The following is a 17454-nucleotide window of genomic DNA, read 5'->3' as shown; positions in this document are numbered from 1 at the left end:
TCAGATGTGGACATGAGGTATGAAGGGTCTCTACAATGGGTAGTGTCTAAGGCTTCAAATAAACAAAGATTCCCTACAATGAAACCATAAAGCACTATTAAAAACAGTATGTTATAACAGATTGAGTTCCAGTAAATGATCGATCACAAGATAATGCAACAAAGCTATTTTTTTTAAAATTTTTATAGATTAATGTATTCTGTACCTTAACAATCTGCATTTACATCATCTCGTACTGGTTGTTTGTAATGGCTCGGGACAAACAGTAGGACAGGAGCATTCCTATAAGCTGCGGAGCAGAAACAATGACTTATTTTAGCTTAAACTGCAGTATGACATCACCAACAGAAAACTCCAGCACCGTCACTCATTACACAATTATTTAAATGACATGATTGCATTTTCTGCCACAAATGGGTCTCTGGGGATATTGGTTTAAGTTCATGACATGGACAAGCAAAAAAACTACATTAAAAAGTGATGGAGGGGGGAAAAAAAAAACAAAACAAAAAAAACCCCAAAAACTGTATATATGCCTACTTCTATATTCAACTTAAACTGCACATTTTTTTTTTTTTATTTTTTTTTTTAATATGTACATAAAATCATATTGTACACCACAAATAAACAGATTTATAGAAGAAAGGCTTACCTGGAAACAGGATATTCCAAAGGAAGTTCCAGCTACTATGCCCATTCGGGACTCCATTACTGTTGTTACCAAAGAAATACAACCCTACACGAAGCAAAAAAAAAATAAAAAAAAAATATATATATATAGAATTTAAATATTTAACCATTTCAAGGCCAAACTTGTGAGACAACATTTAGCAGGTGACAATTTTTAGTTCACAATATCAATTATTCTGCTGATTGACTGGAAACCATGTCGCATCCTGTTGACCCTCAGCACTAAAACATGCTTGACACAAACAACCACCAGACTCTCCACCTAATGTATTGGTTTGTCTTAGTCTGTCAATTCCCCTCGTCAGACCCTTTGAATATATCTATTGTATTAAGCGCTGCGTGAACTGTTGGCGCTATATAAATAAAAGATAATAATACATAGACAGATAGCTCTAGTCCTGAACAGCGTCAATCACAATGTCCCATTAGTGTCCTTTAAGGGAACGGGATATTCTTAGATCAGCTGAACTGAGCCTACACTGGCCAACCCTTCTCTATCAATTACATGTTAGTTAGGCAACACCTAAGTGAGAATTGTGGCTTCAAGGAGTTTCATACCTCTGCTGTGATTAATGAAATGCTGGGGGGGGGGGGGCAAAACTTACGTGTGAAAATACTTTATCTTTGGCTTTAACCAAGTCCTTCATGTCCTCTTCTGTGCACTTCCCTGGCAGACTGCAGCAACTCATGGGGATACCGTTGGCTTTGTAGAATGAGGTGTTACCCCAGTCAGTATAGGACTTAACTCCACAACACTGCAACTGCACACAAGAATCAAGTAGGGGTTTAAAATCATGCAGAATTAATAATACATAACACGTGGCATAGAAGGTAACCAAGTATTTAAAAGCACATGTAGCGCAACAGATTTAAAAGAAAAATAAAATGTGATGACAACATATCAAAAGACAGAGAAAATGAATAAAATAATCAGAACGTTTTATTTGGTTTCATTAGTACTATACGGGAGTTTGCCCCAGGTCATTTTATCGCATTTAATGTTGGATAACTCTACTCACAGTCCTCTGAATGGTATCCACAGCCTGACTCTTGGCATCACCGGTGGAATTGTACTCTTTGAGGGCGTTCATGTAGCCAGATTCAAAACTGTTCTTTATCTGCGATGGTAAAAATAAAAACATTGGTATCATAGAAAATAATCAGAATTATATACACAGTGAGACTGCAAATAATTTACGCAAACAATGATTTATCATTGCTCCTCTCAGCATTCCCAAAGAGAAATTATTCTCGCAGGATTAAGAAAAAAAAATGAACACATGTGACGTTTAATCAAGTTCCCAATAAAAACGGCTACAGAAAAAAAGAAAAAACGGATCTGTGGCCTGTAATCAGACGCAAAATAAAGAAAACTCACCTCATGTCTGAAGAGTAAACCCACGAACGCTGCTATGAGCTCGACCAAGAAGATAACGGAAAGGAACACGGCATACTAAAGGCAAAAAAAACCAGTTATTAGCGTCAGTATCCCAATTCTACACAATCAGCCTCAAAAATAAGCTGGTCTCCTGGACGTGAGGAGTAAAGACAGCGGTACCCCCCATGGAGTAACGCTACTTGTGCAGGGAGGATTAAACTATACAGAGCTTTAGATTACTTATCTATATCACCAAGGCCCTGTAAAAGACATATAAAAAGTTAGACACAATGACAGTGTTAGGAGTAAAAGCCACCTTTCTAAAGTTTAGCCATATAAAAGGATATTTTCTATTAGACAGAGACATTGCAAAGCCCCACGGAGCATCGAGAGTCAAATCCTTACCATTTTCAGCATCCATGGGCTCCCACGGCACGTGGCGAAGCAGCCAAAGGATCCCAGGAGCACGATGACGGCGCCAGTTCCAATAAGGATATAGGGAACCTTGGTGCCGCTCTCGTTCAGCAGCGAGAAATATATATCCAGGCTGACTTTTCCCCAGACGCCGACGGTGAGCAGGACGACACCTGTGATCTGATGTTACAAGGCGGTAAAAGCCATATAAAAATCTTACTAAAGAGACCAGCGACAGTTTATGAGGATCATTGAATCAGGAGTTGGAAAGGAAACACATTTTGCGATCTTAAAAGCATATTAAACGATTTTAAATACGACAGATTTCCCCATATTGTGTTTTCACTTAAATTAGAATAAGGCAGCAGTCTACAATTCTGATTAACGATGCCGGGATCAGAGACAGGCTTTTGTGTCAAGACTTCATTCTTAGCTCCCTTATCAATTTAATGTGTGTTTAGGCCAATTTTCAAAGCAAAACAAGATTTCAAAGTGATCCAAAAGGTTTATTACACCCCAAACACCCCAATCACAAAGCGATGAGACAGGGAGAGCCTCCACCGTTCTGATAATGAAAGCAACATAAGTACACCAAACTGTGCAATACTTACCGACCTGCACACATCCAGGGAAGGGCAGAAAAAGAGGAGAAAGAGGGCGTTTTAATACTTATTGAAATACTTTTTTATGCCAGAAAAAAAACCCTGGTCAGAAGTTTCATATAAAGATAATCACACAGTTTTTGTCATCATAAAATCATAGCATTTTTGTTATAGCTGTTGTAGGGTACATGAGGTTTTGTTGAGAGCGTCTGAATCCAGGACAGCACTAAATGGGACAGTCAACATAAAGGCATAAAAAAATAAAATGCGACCTGCAGATAAGGGATGCCACACTTGCCAGAGGTGTTTGCGGTGTTTATATGGCGGGTGTACAAAACAAAGTTTCGACAACAACAAAAATAACACATTACGTGCAAGTAACCAAAGGAGTTGCAAGTAAAGTACTAAAACACGGTGTTCTGGGCAAGTCCCGCCGAGAGCTCGTTCTTACTGTATTCATCCCAGTTTACTGTATGGAGAAGATGCAAAGTACCAACCACTTCCACGTGCCCCCCCCCCCCCCCCCCATTACATCCAATCATCAGACCCTGAGAGACGGCGTTCCACAGACCCAGAGAATGTAACACTCGGTGAAGGATTTGCCAGTTGTCACAGAATCAGGCACTGATCGGTTGCTGCCGTAGATATTGAAAGACTTCTTGAAAGTTTGTGCTTTAATATGAATAAACTTTCAAAGGAAAGGGATAAATTGATTCCTCTACGGGGGTTTATTTCCCTACAACACTAAAAAGCGCTGTTATTGTTTCAACGTCACATCTGGAAAGTTATAATAAAGCCCCCAGTCTACTCTATAAACTCTTTTAGTTGGAGACACTTCCCAAAACCACATCCATCACGAGCCCCGCTAATTAAAAGCAAAGGAGCGGCACAAAGGAAAAGTCACAACAGGAACCGGCAGAGATTATCCCTAAACCGAATTCCACATCTGCCCCCCCAGCCACATCCACCCTTACACCCCACCGCTGCCCCCCCCCCCCAGCCACATCCACCCTTACACCCCACCGCTGCCCCCCCCCCCCCCGGCCACATCCACCCTTACACCCCACCGCTGCCCCCCCCCCCGGCCACATCCACCCTTACATCCCACCGCTGCCCCCCCCCCGGCCACATCCACCCTTACATCCCACCGCTGCCCCTGGGCAAAACATCGACCCTTACACCCCACAATTGCCCCCCCGGCCACACTCACCCTTATACCCCACAGCTGGCCCCCGGTCACACTCACCCTTATACCCCACAGCTGGCCCCCGGTCACACTCACCCTTATACCCCACAGCTGGCCCCCGGTCACACTCACCCTTATACCCCACAGCTGGCCCCCGGTCACACTCACCCTTATACCCCACAGCTGGCCCCCGGTCACACTCACCTTTATACCCCACAGCTGGCCCCCGGTCACACTCACCCTTACACCCCACACCCTACTGTAGTTATTTCCATCATATGCAAGAATGGGAGTTAACCTCTTTATATAAGCCTTTATCTACAAAATGAGCAAAATAATGTTTTTTTCCTAAAAACCCGAAGTTATACATGTATACATGACACAAACTCCGCCCCGTATCACACCAAACAAAGGACTAAAGCACCCAATAATATAAACTGCCCCAGAATAAACCCAACTCCGGGTATAACCCGCGGCTGCAGCCCAGCGCACTGACCCAGAAGATGAAGGTATAGATATGGAGGATGCTCTTTAGGCAAGTGATAGCAGGCTTGGTCTGTAATCTCTGCGAGGGGGACGCCATGATAGCAGCGAAGCTGTGCCAACCAAGCGGCTCTCCTCCCTGCCGGAAACAGTCTGAGGACTTCGAGAGCCAGACGGAAGTAGCCGATTACTGAAGATGCAAACACAATAAAGTGACCAATTACATACAGCTGCTATACTGAAAGGCGTAACGCTCTAAAGTCACGGGGAGTGGGGGGCTGATGGTAGAGCGGCAGTCAAAACAAACGTTTGTTCTAAACAAAGTAGCTAGTATTTACCGTACTTTGCTTCAGGTGAAATATGTTACATGAGGGGTAATTAATACTGTGTGTGTGTGTGTGAGACACTGGACAAAAGTATTGGGACACCTGGCCCTTACGATATGTAGATGGTATGTCCCTTTTAGCATACCGCGCCATATCGGACACCTTTGTGGGGACAGTTTGTTGAAGACCCTTTTCTATTCTGGCATGACTGCGCCCCAGAGTACAAAGCAACGGCCATAAAGACATGGTTGGAGTTTGGGGTAAAAGAACTTGACCAGCCGCAGAGCCCTGACCTCAACCCCATCAAATACCTTCGGAATGAACTGGAACGGAGATTGCGAACCGGGCGTCTCGTCCCACATTAGCCTGATTTAAGTTTTATGTTTATTTTAACTCTGACTCCGCCATCTTTGTTTTCCAATTACTGAAGGACTGCCGTAGACTTGTTTTTTTGTGGCGGGTAAAGGGAACCTGTGTATATTTAAGTATTGATAAACACGTGGATACATGCTTTATTGGTTATTTTCTCATCTTTAAAAGTCAATGTACATTGTCTGTTAATACGTAGTAGTTCCTCCATTGCTGCCACTCCAAACCATCCTTGGTACTCCTCCCAGTTCCTTCCTCCTCTCTGTGAAATACCACACAGTGAAGGCAGTTTTTAATTTTCCATTGCAAACTCTACCCCCGTTACATTCCGCAGACAGTAGATCTGTGGTCCCACCTCTACAGACCCAGAAGGATACACAGTTTATTCAGCTGGTAGGTGACCAGTGTTGTTGACGTCATCATTTTAAAGTTGCTCTAGTTAAAGAAACCTTAGCAGATCTGTCATTCCATTAATGTCTTGGAATGTCTAAAGGGACACTCAAGCTACTGTATCCACTTTAATCAATATGATAGCTGCGTGTTCCTTTTACATTTTTGTGACTACTAAAGAACTCCAAATACATCTGACCCTTTGCCTTCCAGGAGATATCTTTGGCGGAACACATCTTTCTTGAGCATGTGCAAACAATGTACGCTGCAACTTTCTCCACACATAGCACTGTGTGTTTCTTTCAAACAACTCAAATGTTCTTTCCACAGAATATTATACCAGTAGTTGGACTGCTGTTGGACATCGAGGGTCTCTTGCGTACTTCAGATGTTCAGCAATTTCTTTTTTGGACAGCATTGACTTCATCTGCGGTCTCCTACCAAGAACTCTATTCATGTTTGTTGTTTTATGGATGGTAGACTAGTTAACAGAGATGTCAGTAACTTCCAGAGATTACTCTAAGTCATTAGCTGACACTCTCGGATCCTTCTTAAGCTCATTGCGAGCTCTGTGCTGTGCTCTGGCAGTCCTCTTTGCAGGACACCCACTCCTAGGGAGTAGCAACATGTCTCTATTTAGGCTTACCCTAGACCAGGGGTGTCCAACCTTTGGCCCTCCAGCTGCTGCAGGACTACATCTCCCATAATGCTCTTTCAGCTCAGGGGCTGGCTGAGGAGTATGGGAGATGTAGTCCTGCAGCAGCTGGAGGGCCAAAGGTTGGACACCCCTGCCCTAGACTGATGAACAGTAAGGTTTTTAAAGGTAGTTTTTTTTTTTTTTTAACATTTCTAAATCGTAGGTCTTCGTGGTATGCAGTAATCCAAGTCATTCCAATGGGATCACATACTTTCTCCTGCCAATGTATAGAATTGAGCACATGGTGCCACCTTGTGGCTTTTTCTTATTTATTGCATCCATTTGAAGCTCTGTGTTATTTTCCTTATATATAAAAGGTTAATAAAAGTAAAGCAGGTCTGTACTTGTTACATTACAAAGATAACAAATATGGAATAAAGTTCACACAAAACAGCAACAAGAGCTAGAGGAGTAAATTGCCTTTTGTGTTTCCTAAGGTTATCGGAAAGGTATTGCGCTAAATGCAGATAACATTCTTTGCGTTTAAATTTATTTCGGAAGCATAGTTACCTTTTCTTCTTTGGAAGTTCACCAATTCTGTTGGTAAGCCCAATGAGTGGATGAGTGGCAAACCTGTTTGAGCAGAGCCCTTACCGTTTTGTTTCTGTAAATCCAAATTGTAATATGATTCATTAATTATTATGTCTTGTTTATTGCGCATCGCTGTGGAATATAATTCTACACACTGCCGAAACCTGTCCTCTGCTGCAGGGGCACTATTGGTAAATATTTGGCCCTCTTGGTGACTGGGAGTTTGCTTGGTGTGCCACACGGTTACTGAGTAAGTAGTAGTCATAGAACCCAATGAATAAAGTACATACACATGAGTTAGTGGGTAAAACACATTTATATAACATAAAGAATCGACAGGAGTATAACTGAGAAAACAGAAGTCAATTATGGTGGTAATTCCAGCTCCAAAATATTCCATTCAGAAGAAGATTGAGGATACCAGCTGATGAACAGAGGTTGTTAATCATTGGAACTTTGGAAGGGTCTTCAACGTTTGGCAGTGTGTAAGGCTTCAAATAAATAAAGAGTAGTGGGGTATGAAGGGTCTTCTACATTGGGTAGATTCTAAAGCTTCTAATAACAAGCTTCCATACAATATTAAAAACAGCTTGTTACAACAGCTTGTGTTTCAGTAATTATATTCTTCATTTCCAGACCTAATTATATTACAACAGAAGCTTATATACCCCAACAAAAATGTAGTAATTTAACTACATTTAGTTAACTTTGCTAAATATAGCTTTATGTATACCAAACCTTAAATGGCAGTTTGGCCTCCGTTTTCACACTTTGTAATGGCTCAAGACAAACAGTGGGACAGGAGCAGTCCGATGAGCTGGGGAACAGACACAATGACTTATTTTACCTTAAACTGCTGTATGACATCATCAACAGAAAAGTTCATCACTACCACTCAATGATTGAAATGAAATGATTCTATTATGAGCCACAGATGACTTTCAGGGGATAAGACAATGAAATCTAATGGTATATATGTACACACTTATCCACACATAAAATAATCACCCTAATATAATATAAACTATCAATAAATGTGTTTATTGTAGAAAGGCATACCTGAAAAAAGGATATTTCAATGGGAATTACACCTGCTATATCCATTCGGGAGTCCATCACTGCAGCAGCCAAAGAAGTACAACCCTACACGGACCAGAAACAATTAGAAATTTGAATTGATCATAAGAATTTGTATCTAGCGAAAATAATTTAACTATTTTGCAGCTAAACCGCCATACAGACATTTAGCATTTTAGAAATTTTTGTTCCTCTGTGGAGTGCTGGAACGTGGTTTCTTAGTTAGTTCTCATGATGGCTGTTGGCCCCAGTAATAAAAATGGTTTAAAAGTATACCCTGTCCAATTGTTGTTTGATTAGCAGATAACCACGGAATGGCACTCGCCGATATACACAGGTCCATATGGATGGGGAATGGGGATGTTTTTAGAGGCTCAAGGAGTTTGATACCACACAGCTTACCTGTGGAGGTACATTGTCTTTGGATCTCACCATGCCCTTCATATTGTCTTTTGTGCAGCAACCCATGGGGATACCGTTCTCCGTGTAGTATGAATTAATACCATAACAGTTAAAATGCACATAAATATACAAATAGTGAGTATAAAAGGTATCTATAAAGAGATAATATACTTTCTGTGTTATAGAAATAAGTGCAAGGTAACCAAGGTTTCAAAGTGCACATAGCAGGGCAGATTTAAAAAATGTCATGACAACAAAGGAACAGAGAAACAGATGGAATAATAATTAAGTAAAATAAAATGTTTTATATTGACGTCCTCTGTGCCGAATCAATCTGATCTCAAACACAAAACAGAAGCAGCCAGTTACCGAAAAAAGGAACTGACAAGCAAAGCCTGATTAGAAATCTGCGTGACGCTCATTATAGGAGCTGACATTACAGTTAATTACTCTGTCTATGGATATTAAGATACATACTGTCTATAACCAACAAAACACTGGTCAAACCCAAAGAGCTGACCCTTATTATTTCTAACCCCTCTCTCACCTCCAAAGGGGTCTGGTGTTGCCCCAACTATCTAGTACAATCATCTTGGAGGATCTCCCCTTTGTAACCAATTCCTGTAAAAGTTAATGGAAATTTTACCCACTTGCTTTGGAATGCGTTTCCCTCTTACCAGCAATTTTGACCCCTAACCTGCACTGAAAAAATCAGAGTTAGAAACAAGTATCTACAAGTAGAACCATGTACGCTGCTAGCTTTGGAGATGGGTGCAGGGAAAAAGCCAAATCCATATCCCCCAAATCCATTTCCCCAAAAAGCCCACAAAACTTACATAAAATATAGCTATAGCTTTTTTTTATTATTATTATTTGTTTTTGTTTTGTTTGTGTTTATAAAAGCTATGGACAAAACATAAACTAACTCTAACTACTCACCCACCAATAGTCTTAATAAATACAAACAAATCCCCACTTACTATGGGTATATAAACAAAACTACTATACTATGCAGGATATACTATTACTTTAGAAATATAAATTATATTTGTCACCTTTCCCAAATCCTGTTTTTAATTTTTTTCTTTTCTTAAAAAAAACACATGTAGTGGTGTTTACAAATTAAAAGAAGTGATATACATTAAATATCACCATGTGTATGCTGTGGAAGCAGTCACCTTAATGTTTTATGATGTCTTTGGTAGGGTTTAAAATCTTAATTAAAAAAAGAAAAAAATGTGTTTCAGAAACAACCACAAAAAAAATACCTTAAGGACAATGGATGAAGGGGTTAAATAACTTAAACCAATCAAAAACAATGGATAGTGATGAAGGGGTTAAATAAACTCAAAACAATTCCAGAGCGACCACGAAGGGACTCGAACCCTCAATCTTCTGATCCGAAGTCAGACGCCTTATCCATTAGGCCACGCGGTCATGTGTTTAGAATGCCATGCCCAGTGGTTGAAGCAAATATATCAGAATGGTTTTCTGTTTAAATTCCTGAGGAATCTACAAATAATATATTTTATTTATCAATATAAAGGGAGAAAACTGTCAGTGGCAGGAAAATCCTAATTGCTTAAAATGTCAGCTAGTAATTTAAACTGTATTTGCTTTGTCTTCCAGAATCACTGCTGTCTCACTGCACACATTTTAGAAACAGAATAAAAACTATTCTGCTTGTCTAGTATGCCATTTTTTCTGATTAAAGACTTTAAGTCCTTGGTCTTAACTATATATTAATTTCACTATATCTTTATGCCTATACCATGTATCTATAAATTATCTTACTGATTTAGCCTCTACCACTGCTGATGGGAGGCTGGTCCATTTATCTACCACCCTTTCAGAAAAGTAAAACTTCCTTACATTACATCGAAACCTCTGACCCTCTAGTTTTAGATTATGGCCTCTTGTTCTAACATTTCAAAATAAACTTCCCTCCTGTACTTTGTTAAATGCTTTCACATATTTAAATGTTTCTATCACATCTCCTCTTTCTCTTCTTTCCTCTGCGCTATACATATTGAGATTTTGTCTTTTCACATATGCCTAAGGGCGTACCTCTATAGTTTTTTTCTGACCTGCTTTTAGTTTGCATTGCTATTTACATTTCAAATGACCAATGAGAGAAGCTTTTGTTTTCGGAGTTGCTAGGTGGGGGGAAGGGCTTCAGCTTTAGAAAGAGCTTTTTTGTTGGACTTTGTAGCCTATTGAGAGTTATTTATATGTAACTGAATGAGATAAGAGCAACAATGTGTTTTATAAAAACGATCTGGTAAACCACATTTTTTTACATTTTTATTATTAAAAATTGTATTTATACATTTAAAATGCTATAATAACACTCATTCCCACCGCACCTTCTGAGCTTTCGTATAAGTGTGTGTGGGGGTGATTTTAGATGGTAAACATGGAGACATAGGAGATATGCTGTTCATGCATTTGTCTTTACACACTCTCTCCCAGGTACAGTCGTTCATTTTTCATATATTTCTCTAACACAGAGTGTTTGTGAACAGGTTTGCAGTACATGTAGGAATATGGTGGAGTCTTCTCGGTTGTTCTGGAGTCATTCATAGTTAGAGCCTCAGTTGTCAGGATGGCCGAGCGGTCTAAGGCGCCAGACTCAAGAGTTGCTCTCTTCCATACACATGGGTGTTCTGGTCTCCAAATGGAGGCGTGGGTTCAAATCCCACTTCTGACAATGTTTTGATTTTCTTTTTTTTTTTCTTTAAAACTCCCATTATTAGAATTCATTTATTACTTTTTCCCCTGTTATTTTTTTTTTTTACTTTATATAAATACTTCACCATAAAAGAAAGATATAGAAACAAATATAGCATTGTGGAAAATGTATAAAAATGGTCACAGATGCTAATGAAGATTCAGCTTTGGGAATAACAATAATTCAGGGGCATAACTACAAACCATGGGGCCCTGATGCGAAAATTGCCCCGGGGCCCCCCAACTTATCAGCATGTCTGTGCCTCCTTTTCCCCTTTTCTTCCAACATACAACATATGTAAACACAATTACACAAACTTACTCATACTCACTAACACACTCCATCTCACCCCACTTATAGATACATGCTAACACCCAATTACACATCCATGCTCACACACACATGTAAGTACACATCCATGCTCACACACATGTACACATTTATGCGCACACATAAGTACACACACACACATGTACATATCCACACACACACATGTACACATCCATGCGTGCGCGCGCACACACATGTACACATCCATGCTTATACATACACACACAAGTACACATCCTTGCTCTCACACACACATCCATGGTCGTATACATACATATATAAACACATATGCATACATCCCACCCATCCCCCGCTTATCTCTCACGACTCCTGGAGCTTTCTCTTGGGCTGCTCGCACACTGTGCGAGCAGCCTTGGTTTCACCGCAGGGTCACATGACATAATGTGACCCCACTACCCTCCTGTTTCCTGTGCCTGTTAAAAAGTATGAGGAGACAGGAACAAGGGTTAGTTACGCCAATGCAATCAATATTATATATAACTTCAGTGGTGCATATATGCCTTGTGTCTTGTTTTCCACAGGACAGTCCTGTTTTTGCAGGTTGTGGGGATGACGGGCTGGTTGAGGCGATCCTCTGTGAATTGCTGTGAATGTTTACAATGTAAACGTTTACTCTGTGTGTTCAATAAAGATGTGAAAACATATAATTGAGTATTAAGGAGACTGTGTTTATCCATTGTTGTGACTTGGTCCTGAAATTTGATCTCATCTTCAACTAATACATACAGAAATCCAAGTAATTGCAAAGGGTTGACATACTTTTTCCTGTAACTATATAGACTTGAGCCCATTGTGCAACATTGTGGTTATTTCTTTATTGCAAGACCTCATTCCGTTGTCTTATTTATTTTCCATTTCAGTCTGGATAGGGATGTTTTTACATGGCAGAATCCCTTTGAAGTATATTTATCACTTTTCCCAAATCATAAATTGTATTAGCTCTGTACACTAAAGAAACAAATGTAATCTGTGGAAGCAGTCAACGTCTTGCTCACATGTATGCGTATTATATTTAGCTTATTGTTATGATGCCTTAACTATTGTTTAAAGTCTTAATATAAAAGGTAAAAAAATTGCCTCCAAAAAAGCATGACACTGAGACCTCTTTACATTTGAACTCAAAAATATTACACAGCGACCACGAAGGGACTTGAACCCTCAATCTTCTGATCCGAAGTCAGACGCCTTATCCATTAGGCCACGCGGTCATGCGCTTATTTAGGCCTGCCCTGTAGTTGAGTGCAGTTCTAAAAGTGATCAAAATATAGGATGTACTGCTACTTGAGTATATTTGTCACTTTTCTCAAATCCTATTTTTCTTTAGTTTTCTGTGTTAAATGAATACATATATTGGTGTTTGCAAATTAAAATAAGTGACATACATGTAAGAAAAACCCACAATGTGTATGCCATGGAAGCAGCCACATTAACTTCCCAGTTACTAGTAGTTAAAGACTTAAGAGAAAAATAAAAAATGCCTCCAAGAACAAGACAGTGAGGCTACTTTCATTTTAACTCAAAATGATCACACCACGACCACGAAGGGACTCGAACCCTCAATCTTCTGATTCGAAGTCAGACGCCTTATCCATTAGGCCACGCGGTCTCATGTACCAGTTTTGCTGCCCAGCAGGTAAAGCATATATATGAGTTCAGGAGGAATCTACACATTATACATTTTATTTATAAACACAAGGGGAGAAAAGCTGTCAGTGGCAGGAAAATCCTAATTGCTAAAAATGTCAGCTAGTAATTTAAACTGTATTCGGTTTGTCTCCTAGAATCACTGCTGTCTCACTGTGCACATTTCTTACTATTTCGTTAGGTATAGTTGCTAATTTTTTATATATTTAATTCTCCATCCAATGAGCTTTTTATTACTTATCTTTGAAAAGAGAGAACTTGGTAACTTTGTGAAAAAGTTTGCAGTATATGTAGAAAGATGACGATAGCTTCGCAGTATTGTTCCGGTGTCATCCACCATGATGTAAGCAGTTGTCAGGATGGCCGAGCGGTCTAAGGCGCCAGACTCAAGAGTTGCTCTCTTCCATACGCATGGGTGTTCTGGTCTCTGAATGGAGGCGTGGGTTCAAATCCCACTTCTGACAATATTTTCTTTTCACTGGCATTATTGGAATTACTTAATTTATTCTCTCCTGTTATTTTCTTTACCATATATACAGAATTTACCATAAAAGGAAAATATAAGAACAAATATAGCTTTAAGGAAATTGTATGACAATGGTCATATATCCTATAGAATCTTAAATTTCAGGTATAATGCTAAACATTTTATAACAATAACAGCGATTAATATCTCCCAAGTGTTTTGTTTTGTACATGTCCTAATTTAAGGTCAGTGGGGATCAAGGGCTGATTTTTCATTGCTCATTTTTCATATATTTAATTCTCCATCCAATGAGCTTTTTATTACTTATCTTTGAAAAGAGAGAACTCGGTAAGTTTGTGAAAAAGTTTGCAGTATATGTAGGAAGAAGGTGGTAGCTTCCCAGTATTGTTCTTGTGTCCTCCACCACAATATAAGCAGTTGTCAGGATGGCCGAGCGGTCTAAGGCGCCAGACTCAAGAGTTGATCTCTTCCATACACATGGGTGTTCTGGTCTCCGAATGGAGGCGTGGGTTCAAATCCCACTTCTGACAATGTTTTCTTTTCACTGGCATTATTGGAATTACTTTATTTCTTCTCTCCTGTTATTTTCTTTACCATATATACAGAATTTACCATAAAAGGAAAATATAAGAACAAATATAGCTTTAAGCAAATTGTATGACAATGGTCATATATCCTATAGAAGCTTCAATTTCAGGTATAACGCTAAACATTATATAACAATAACAGCGGTTAATATCTCCCAAGTGTTTTGTTTTCTACAGGTCCTAATTTTCGGTCAGTGGGGATTAACGGCTGATTTTTCATTGCTCATTTTTCATATATTTAATTTTCCATCCAATGAGCTTTTTATTACTTATCTTTGAAAAGAGAGAACTCGGTAAGTTTGTGAAAAGGTTTGCAGTATATGTAGGAAGAAGGTGGTAGCTTCCTGGTATTGTTCTGGTGTCATCCCCACCCCTGCAAGCAGTTGTCAGGATGGCCGAGCGGTCTAAGGCGCCAGACTCAAGAGCCTCACTCTTCCATGTACATGGGTGTTCTGGTCTCCAAATGGAGGCGTGGGTTCAAATCCCACTTCTGACAATGTTTTCTTAGCAGTGGAATTGCTTTATTTCTTCTGTCCTTTTATTTTCCCTTACCATATATACAGAATACACCATAAAAGGAAAATATAAGAACAAATATAGCTTTAAGGAAATTGTATGACAATGGTCATATATCCTATAGAAGCTTCAATTTCAGGTATAATGCTAAACATTTTATAACAATAACAGTGGCTAATATCTCCCAAGTGTTTTGTTTTCTACAGGTCCTGATTTTCGGTCAGTGGGGATCAAGGGCTGATTGAGCAGATCCTGTGATTTCCCCTGACCAGCCCACAGAGCAGCAAATTCAATTGTTGCAGCACAGGCTTCAACCACAGCTCACACCTGACCTCTGAATTGGGATATGACATCATATGCTGGTGTTTGATCTCACTACCTAATGAGGGGTAATTTAGTTGCCTCTGGTCCTGGCTATAGCTCCAAACCTGCCCGTCAATAGCCATGCACCCCAATGAAGATGTCTTAGTTTGGACACCTGAAATCTTGGGGTATGTGATGTTTCAATGGTGTCAGGCTAGGCTGATCGTGTAGGGTTTTAGAGAGTTTGTAACTTAATATAATTTTTTCAGTACCACCTTTGAATAGTACAGTTGTATGGGGACTATGCAATTATTCAGAGTCTGCAGTGAGGTAAATACTTGTCAAACATAAAGCATGGTTTTATTTTTTTCCATTTACTATCTGTTTAATGATGGGTAAGAGAGGAGTGGATATAGTAAGGGAGGAAACTGGGTGATTAAAAGGACAAATGTTGCTCTAAGATGGGAGTAGCGTTTACTGAAAATGCTGTTTTGCTCTGGGCGCAGCTGACAATTAAGACAATTGAGTATTGCTGGAGCACCAAAACTTCATTCTTTATGAAATGTCTGTCAAAGAAATGAAGATGTCACAAAAAAAGCTGTGTCAGAAGTGGGATTTGAACCCACGCCTCCATTCGGAGACCAGAACACCCAAGCTATGGGAAGAGACTGTCCCTTGAGTCTGGCGCCTTAGACCACTCGGCCATCCTGACAACTTATATTTGTTAGGTTTATGCACCATACCATATTGGCTCGAATATAGGTCGTACCCGATTATAGGCCGCACCCTAAAAGTTTGGTGCTATTTTAAAGAAAAAAATATTTTTTAAAGAAAAAATAGACATTAGTGGAATAGTAAAATAGTATTTTACCTAATACACAGGAATACATGTATTTTAATATTTTTGGTATCTATTATGCAGTTAGTCAGCATATGTTATATACACAAACAGAAAACCAATAGCCATTTTAAGGTCCCCCTTAATTCATAATGCACCTTACTTATGGATATGCCACTCTGTCCCCCTGATATGCTACTTCGCCCCCCCCAGATATGCCACTCTGCCCCCCCAGATATGCCAATCTGCCCCAGCAGAAGCTGTAGGTTTGGCTGTTATATTCATGGACCCCATCTGTTTGCTATTCTGTTTGCCACATTAAGGTTTACTACCCTATTTAAGTCCCCATACTTGCCAGCTCTCCTGGACTTCCAGAGACGGTCCCTAGAAACCTACCACTTTGCGAAATATACATAAAAGCTAACCTACATTTTTTGAAACATTTGCTTGGATGAGTAAGCAAAGGGTTAATAAACTGAGCACAACTTCTTACAAAAATGAGTTGCTATATCACCCAAATGAAAAAAGCCAAGCTGCTGTTTGGCAAATGCAAGCCTTTTTCCTCCTCCGCCCCTAAACCTTCCCTCTCCTCTTCTATTCATCAGAAGTCTCCTGGCAGTATTCAGACGTCTGAACATCTGGGCTACAGCAGCTGGATCCTTATAAAACGTATTTAATCCCCTTCCGCACGTTACTAAGGAGATTATCGTCTTCAAAGGACTCGGTAAGGAGCATTGCATGGAATTTAATGTATAGCTGCACGTTCAGTGTGATATGACAGTTCAAAAAATCTCAATTATCATTTCCTACTATAATTCAAAAGCCGTAGTGACATCTGTTGGATATAACCGATCCTCACAATTACTGCAACACATTTATTCTGACATTTAGTTTATTCTCTGGTTTAATTTCTCAAGCCTATATTCAAAAAAGACGATATGGCTTTATTCTTGTGTTTTCTAGCACTTCTCTTATGGAACAAGCAGAATGTACTTTTGAACCCTCAAATTATGATACCTAAAAAGTAGATAAGCTTAGAATGCACATACAAAAAATAAAATACAAGTAACTGCGGTGGTCGATGTTATTGTGAGGCGTAAGAAGGATCTGTCTCGGTTTCCCTAAATCCTCCTTTTTATAGTTATATAAACTGGCTAAACCCATGTAAATCCATTTACAGATTAAATGAAATATATGTATATGTATGATTGTTGTCGATTGTTCAACCTGCCTTTGTAAGGCATCCACCCATGCTATGAGAAGAATCTTAAAAGTGCAGTAATTACACTGATGAACAAATCACCCAAGCTATAGAAAGTTTTCACTGATTAATTTAGTTCCAAGAGTTTTGAGTTTTTTTGCTATATGTGTCTGAACTATGAACCCATTGTGTTTCTTATTTTATTATTATTTTAAAATCTGGACTGCCAATGACCAACAATCCGAGCTAGG

General features: G+C 39.5%; 1 protein-coding gene and 8 non-coding genes across 10 annotated transcripts; 4 read left to right on the top strand and 5 right to left on the bottom strand.

The window, feature by feature from the left end:
* Positions 1-220: 220 nt before the first annotated feature.
* LOC149298282 (tetraspanin-6-like) lies at positions 221-4853 on the bottom strand. Of its 2 annotated transcripts, none has more exons than XM_089487754.1 (7): positions 4767-4853; positions 2474-2662; positions 2069-2143; positions 1710-1808; positions 1296-1451; positions 653-736; positions 221-289 (listed from the first exon to the last, which is right to left on the bottom strand). In XM_089487754.1, exons 1-7 carry the CDS (start codon positions 4851-4853, stop codon positions 221-223), a joined length of 759 nt encoding a protein of 252 aa, XP_089343880.1. The 2 variants fall into 2 exon arrangements, with proteins under 2 accessions (XP_089343880.1, XP_089343881.1); XM_089487755.1 differs by having other exon boundaries at positions 1308-1451.
* A 5056-nt stretch (positions 4854-9909) lies between these two features.
* On the bottom strand, positions 9910-9982 carry TRNAR-UCG (transfer RNA arginine (anticodon UCG)). Its single transcript has one exon. It is a non-coding gene; the product is annotated as a tRNA-Arg (tRNA).
* A 1162-nt stretch (positions 9983-11144) lies between these two features.
* Positions 11145-11255, top strand: TRNAL-CAA (transfer RNA leucine (anticodon CAA)). Its single transcript has 2 exons — positions 11145-11182; positions 11210-11255. It is a non-coding gene; the product is annotated as a tRNA-Leu (tRNA).
* Positions 11256-12762: 1507 nt separating this feature from the next.
* On the bottom strand, positions 12763-12835 carry TRNAR-UCG (transfer RNA arginine (anticodon UCG)). Its single transcript has one exon. It is a non-coding gene; the product is annotated as a tRNA-Arg (tRNA).
* A 325-nt stretch (positions 12836-13160) lies between these two features.
* On the bottom strand, positions 13161-13233 carry TRNAR-UCG (transfer RNA arginine (anticodon UCG)). The gene has a single exon. It is a non-coding gene; the product is annotated as a tRNA-Arg (tRNA).
* A 391-nt stretch (positions 13234-13624) lies between these two features.
* TRNAL-CAA (transfer RNA leucine (anticodon CAA)) lies at positions 13625-13735 on the top strand. Its single transcript has 2 exons — positions 13625-13662; positions 13690-13735. It is a non-coding gene; the product is annotated as a tRNA-Leu (tRNA).
* A 442-nt stretch (positions 13736-14177) lies between these two features.
* TRNAL-CAA (transfer RNA leucine (anticodon CAA)) lies at positions 14178-14288 on the top strand. Its single transcript has 2 exons — positions 14178-14215; positions 14243-14288. It is a non-coding gene; the product is annotated as a tRNA-Leu (tRNA).
* Positions 14289-14730: 442 nt separating this feature from the next.
* On the top strand, positions 14731-14841 carry TRNAL-CAA (transfer RNA leucine (anticodon CAA)). Its single transcript has 2 exons — positions 14731-14768; positions 14796-14841. It is a non-coding gene; the product is annotated as a tRNA-Leu (tRNA).
* Positions 14842-15765: 924 nt separating this feature from the next.
* TRNAL-CAA (transfer RNA leucine (anticodon CAA)) lies at positions 15766-15876 on the bottom strand. The gene is made up of 2 exons: positions 15839-15876; positions 15766-15811 (listed from the first exon to the last, which is right to left on the bottom strand). It is a non-coding gene; the product is annotated as a tRNA-Leu (tRNA).
* Between the last annotated feature and the right edge of the window lie 1578 nt (positions 15877-17454).

The sequence above is a fragment of the Sceloporus occidentalis genome, unplaced genomic scaffold (genome assembly GCF_023333645.1).
Source record: "Sceloporus occidentalis isolate IW3139 unplaced genomic scaffold, rSceOcc1.0.p SCAF_34, whole genome shotgun sequence".
Lineage (NCBI taxonomy): Eukaryota > Metazoa > Chordata > Lepidosauria > Squamata > Phrynosomatidae > Sceloporus > Sceloporus occidentalis.
Note: the sequence above shows the minus strand (reverse complement) of the source record. Positions and strands in the feature narration are given on the sequence as shown.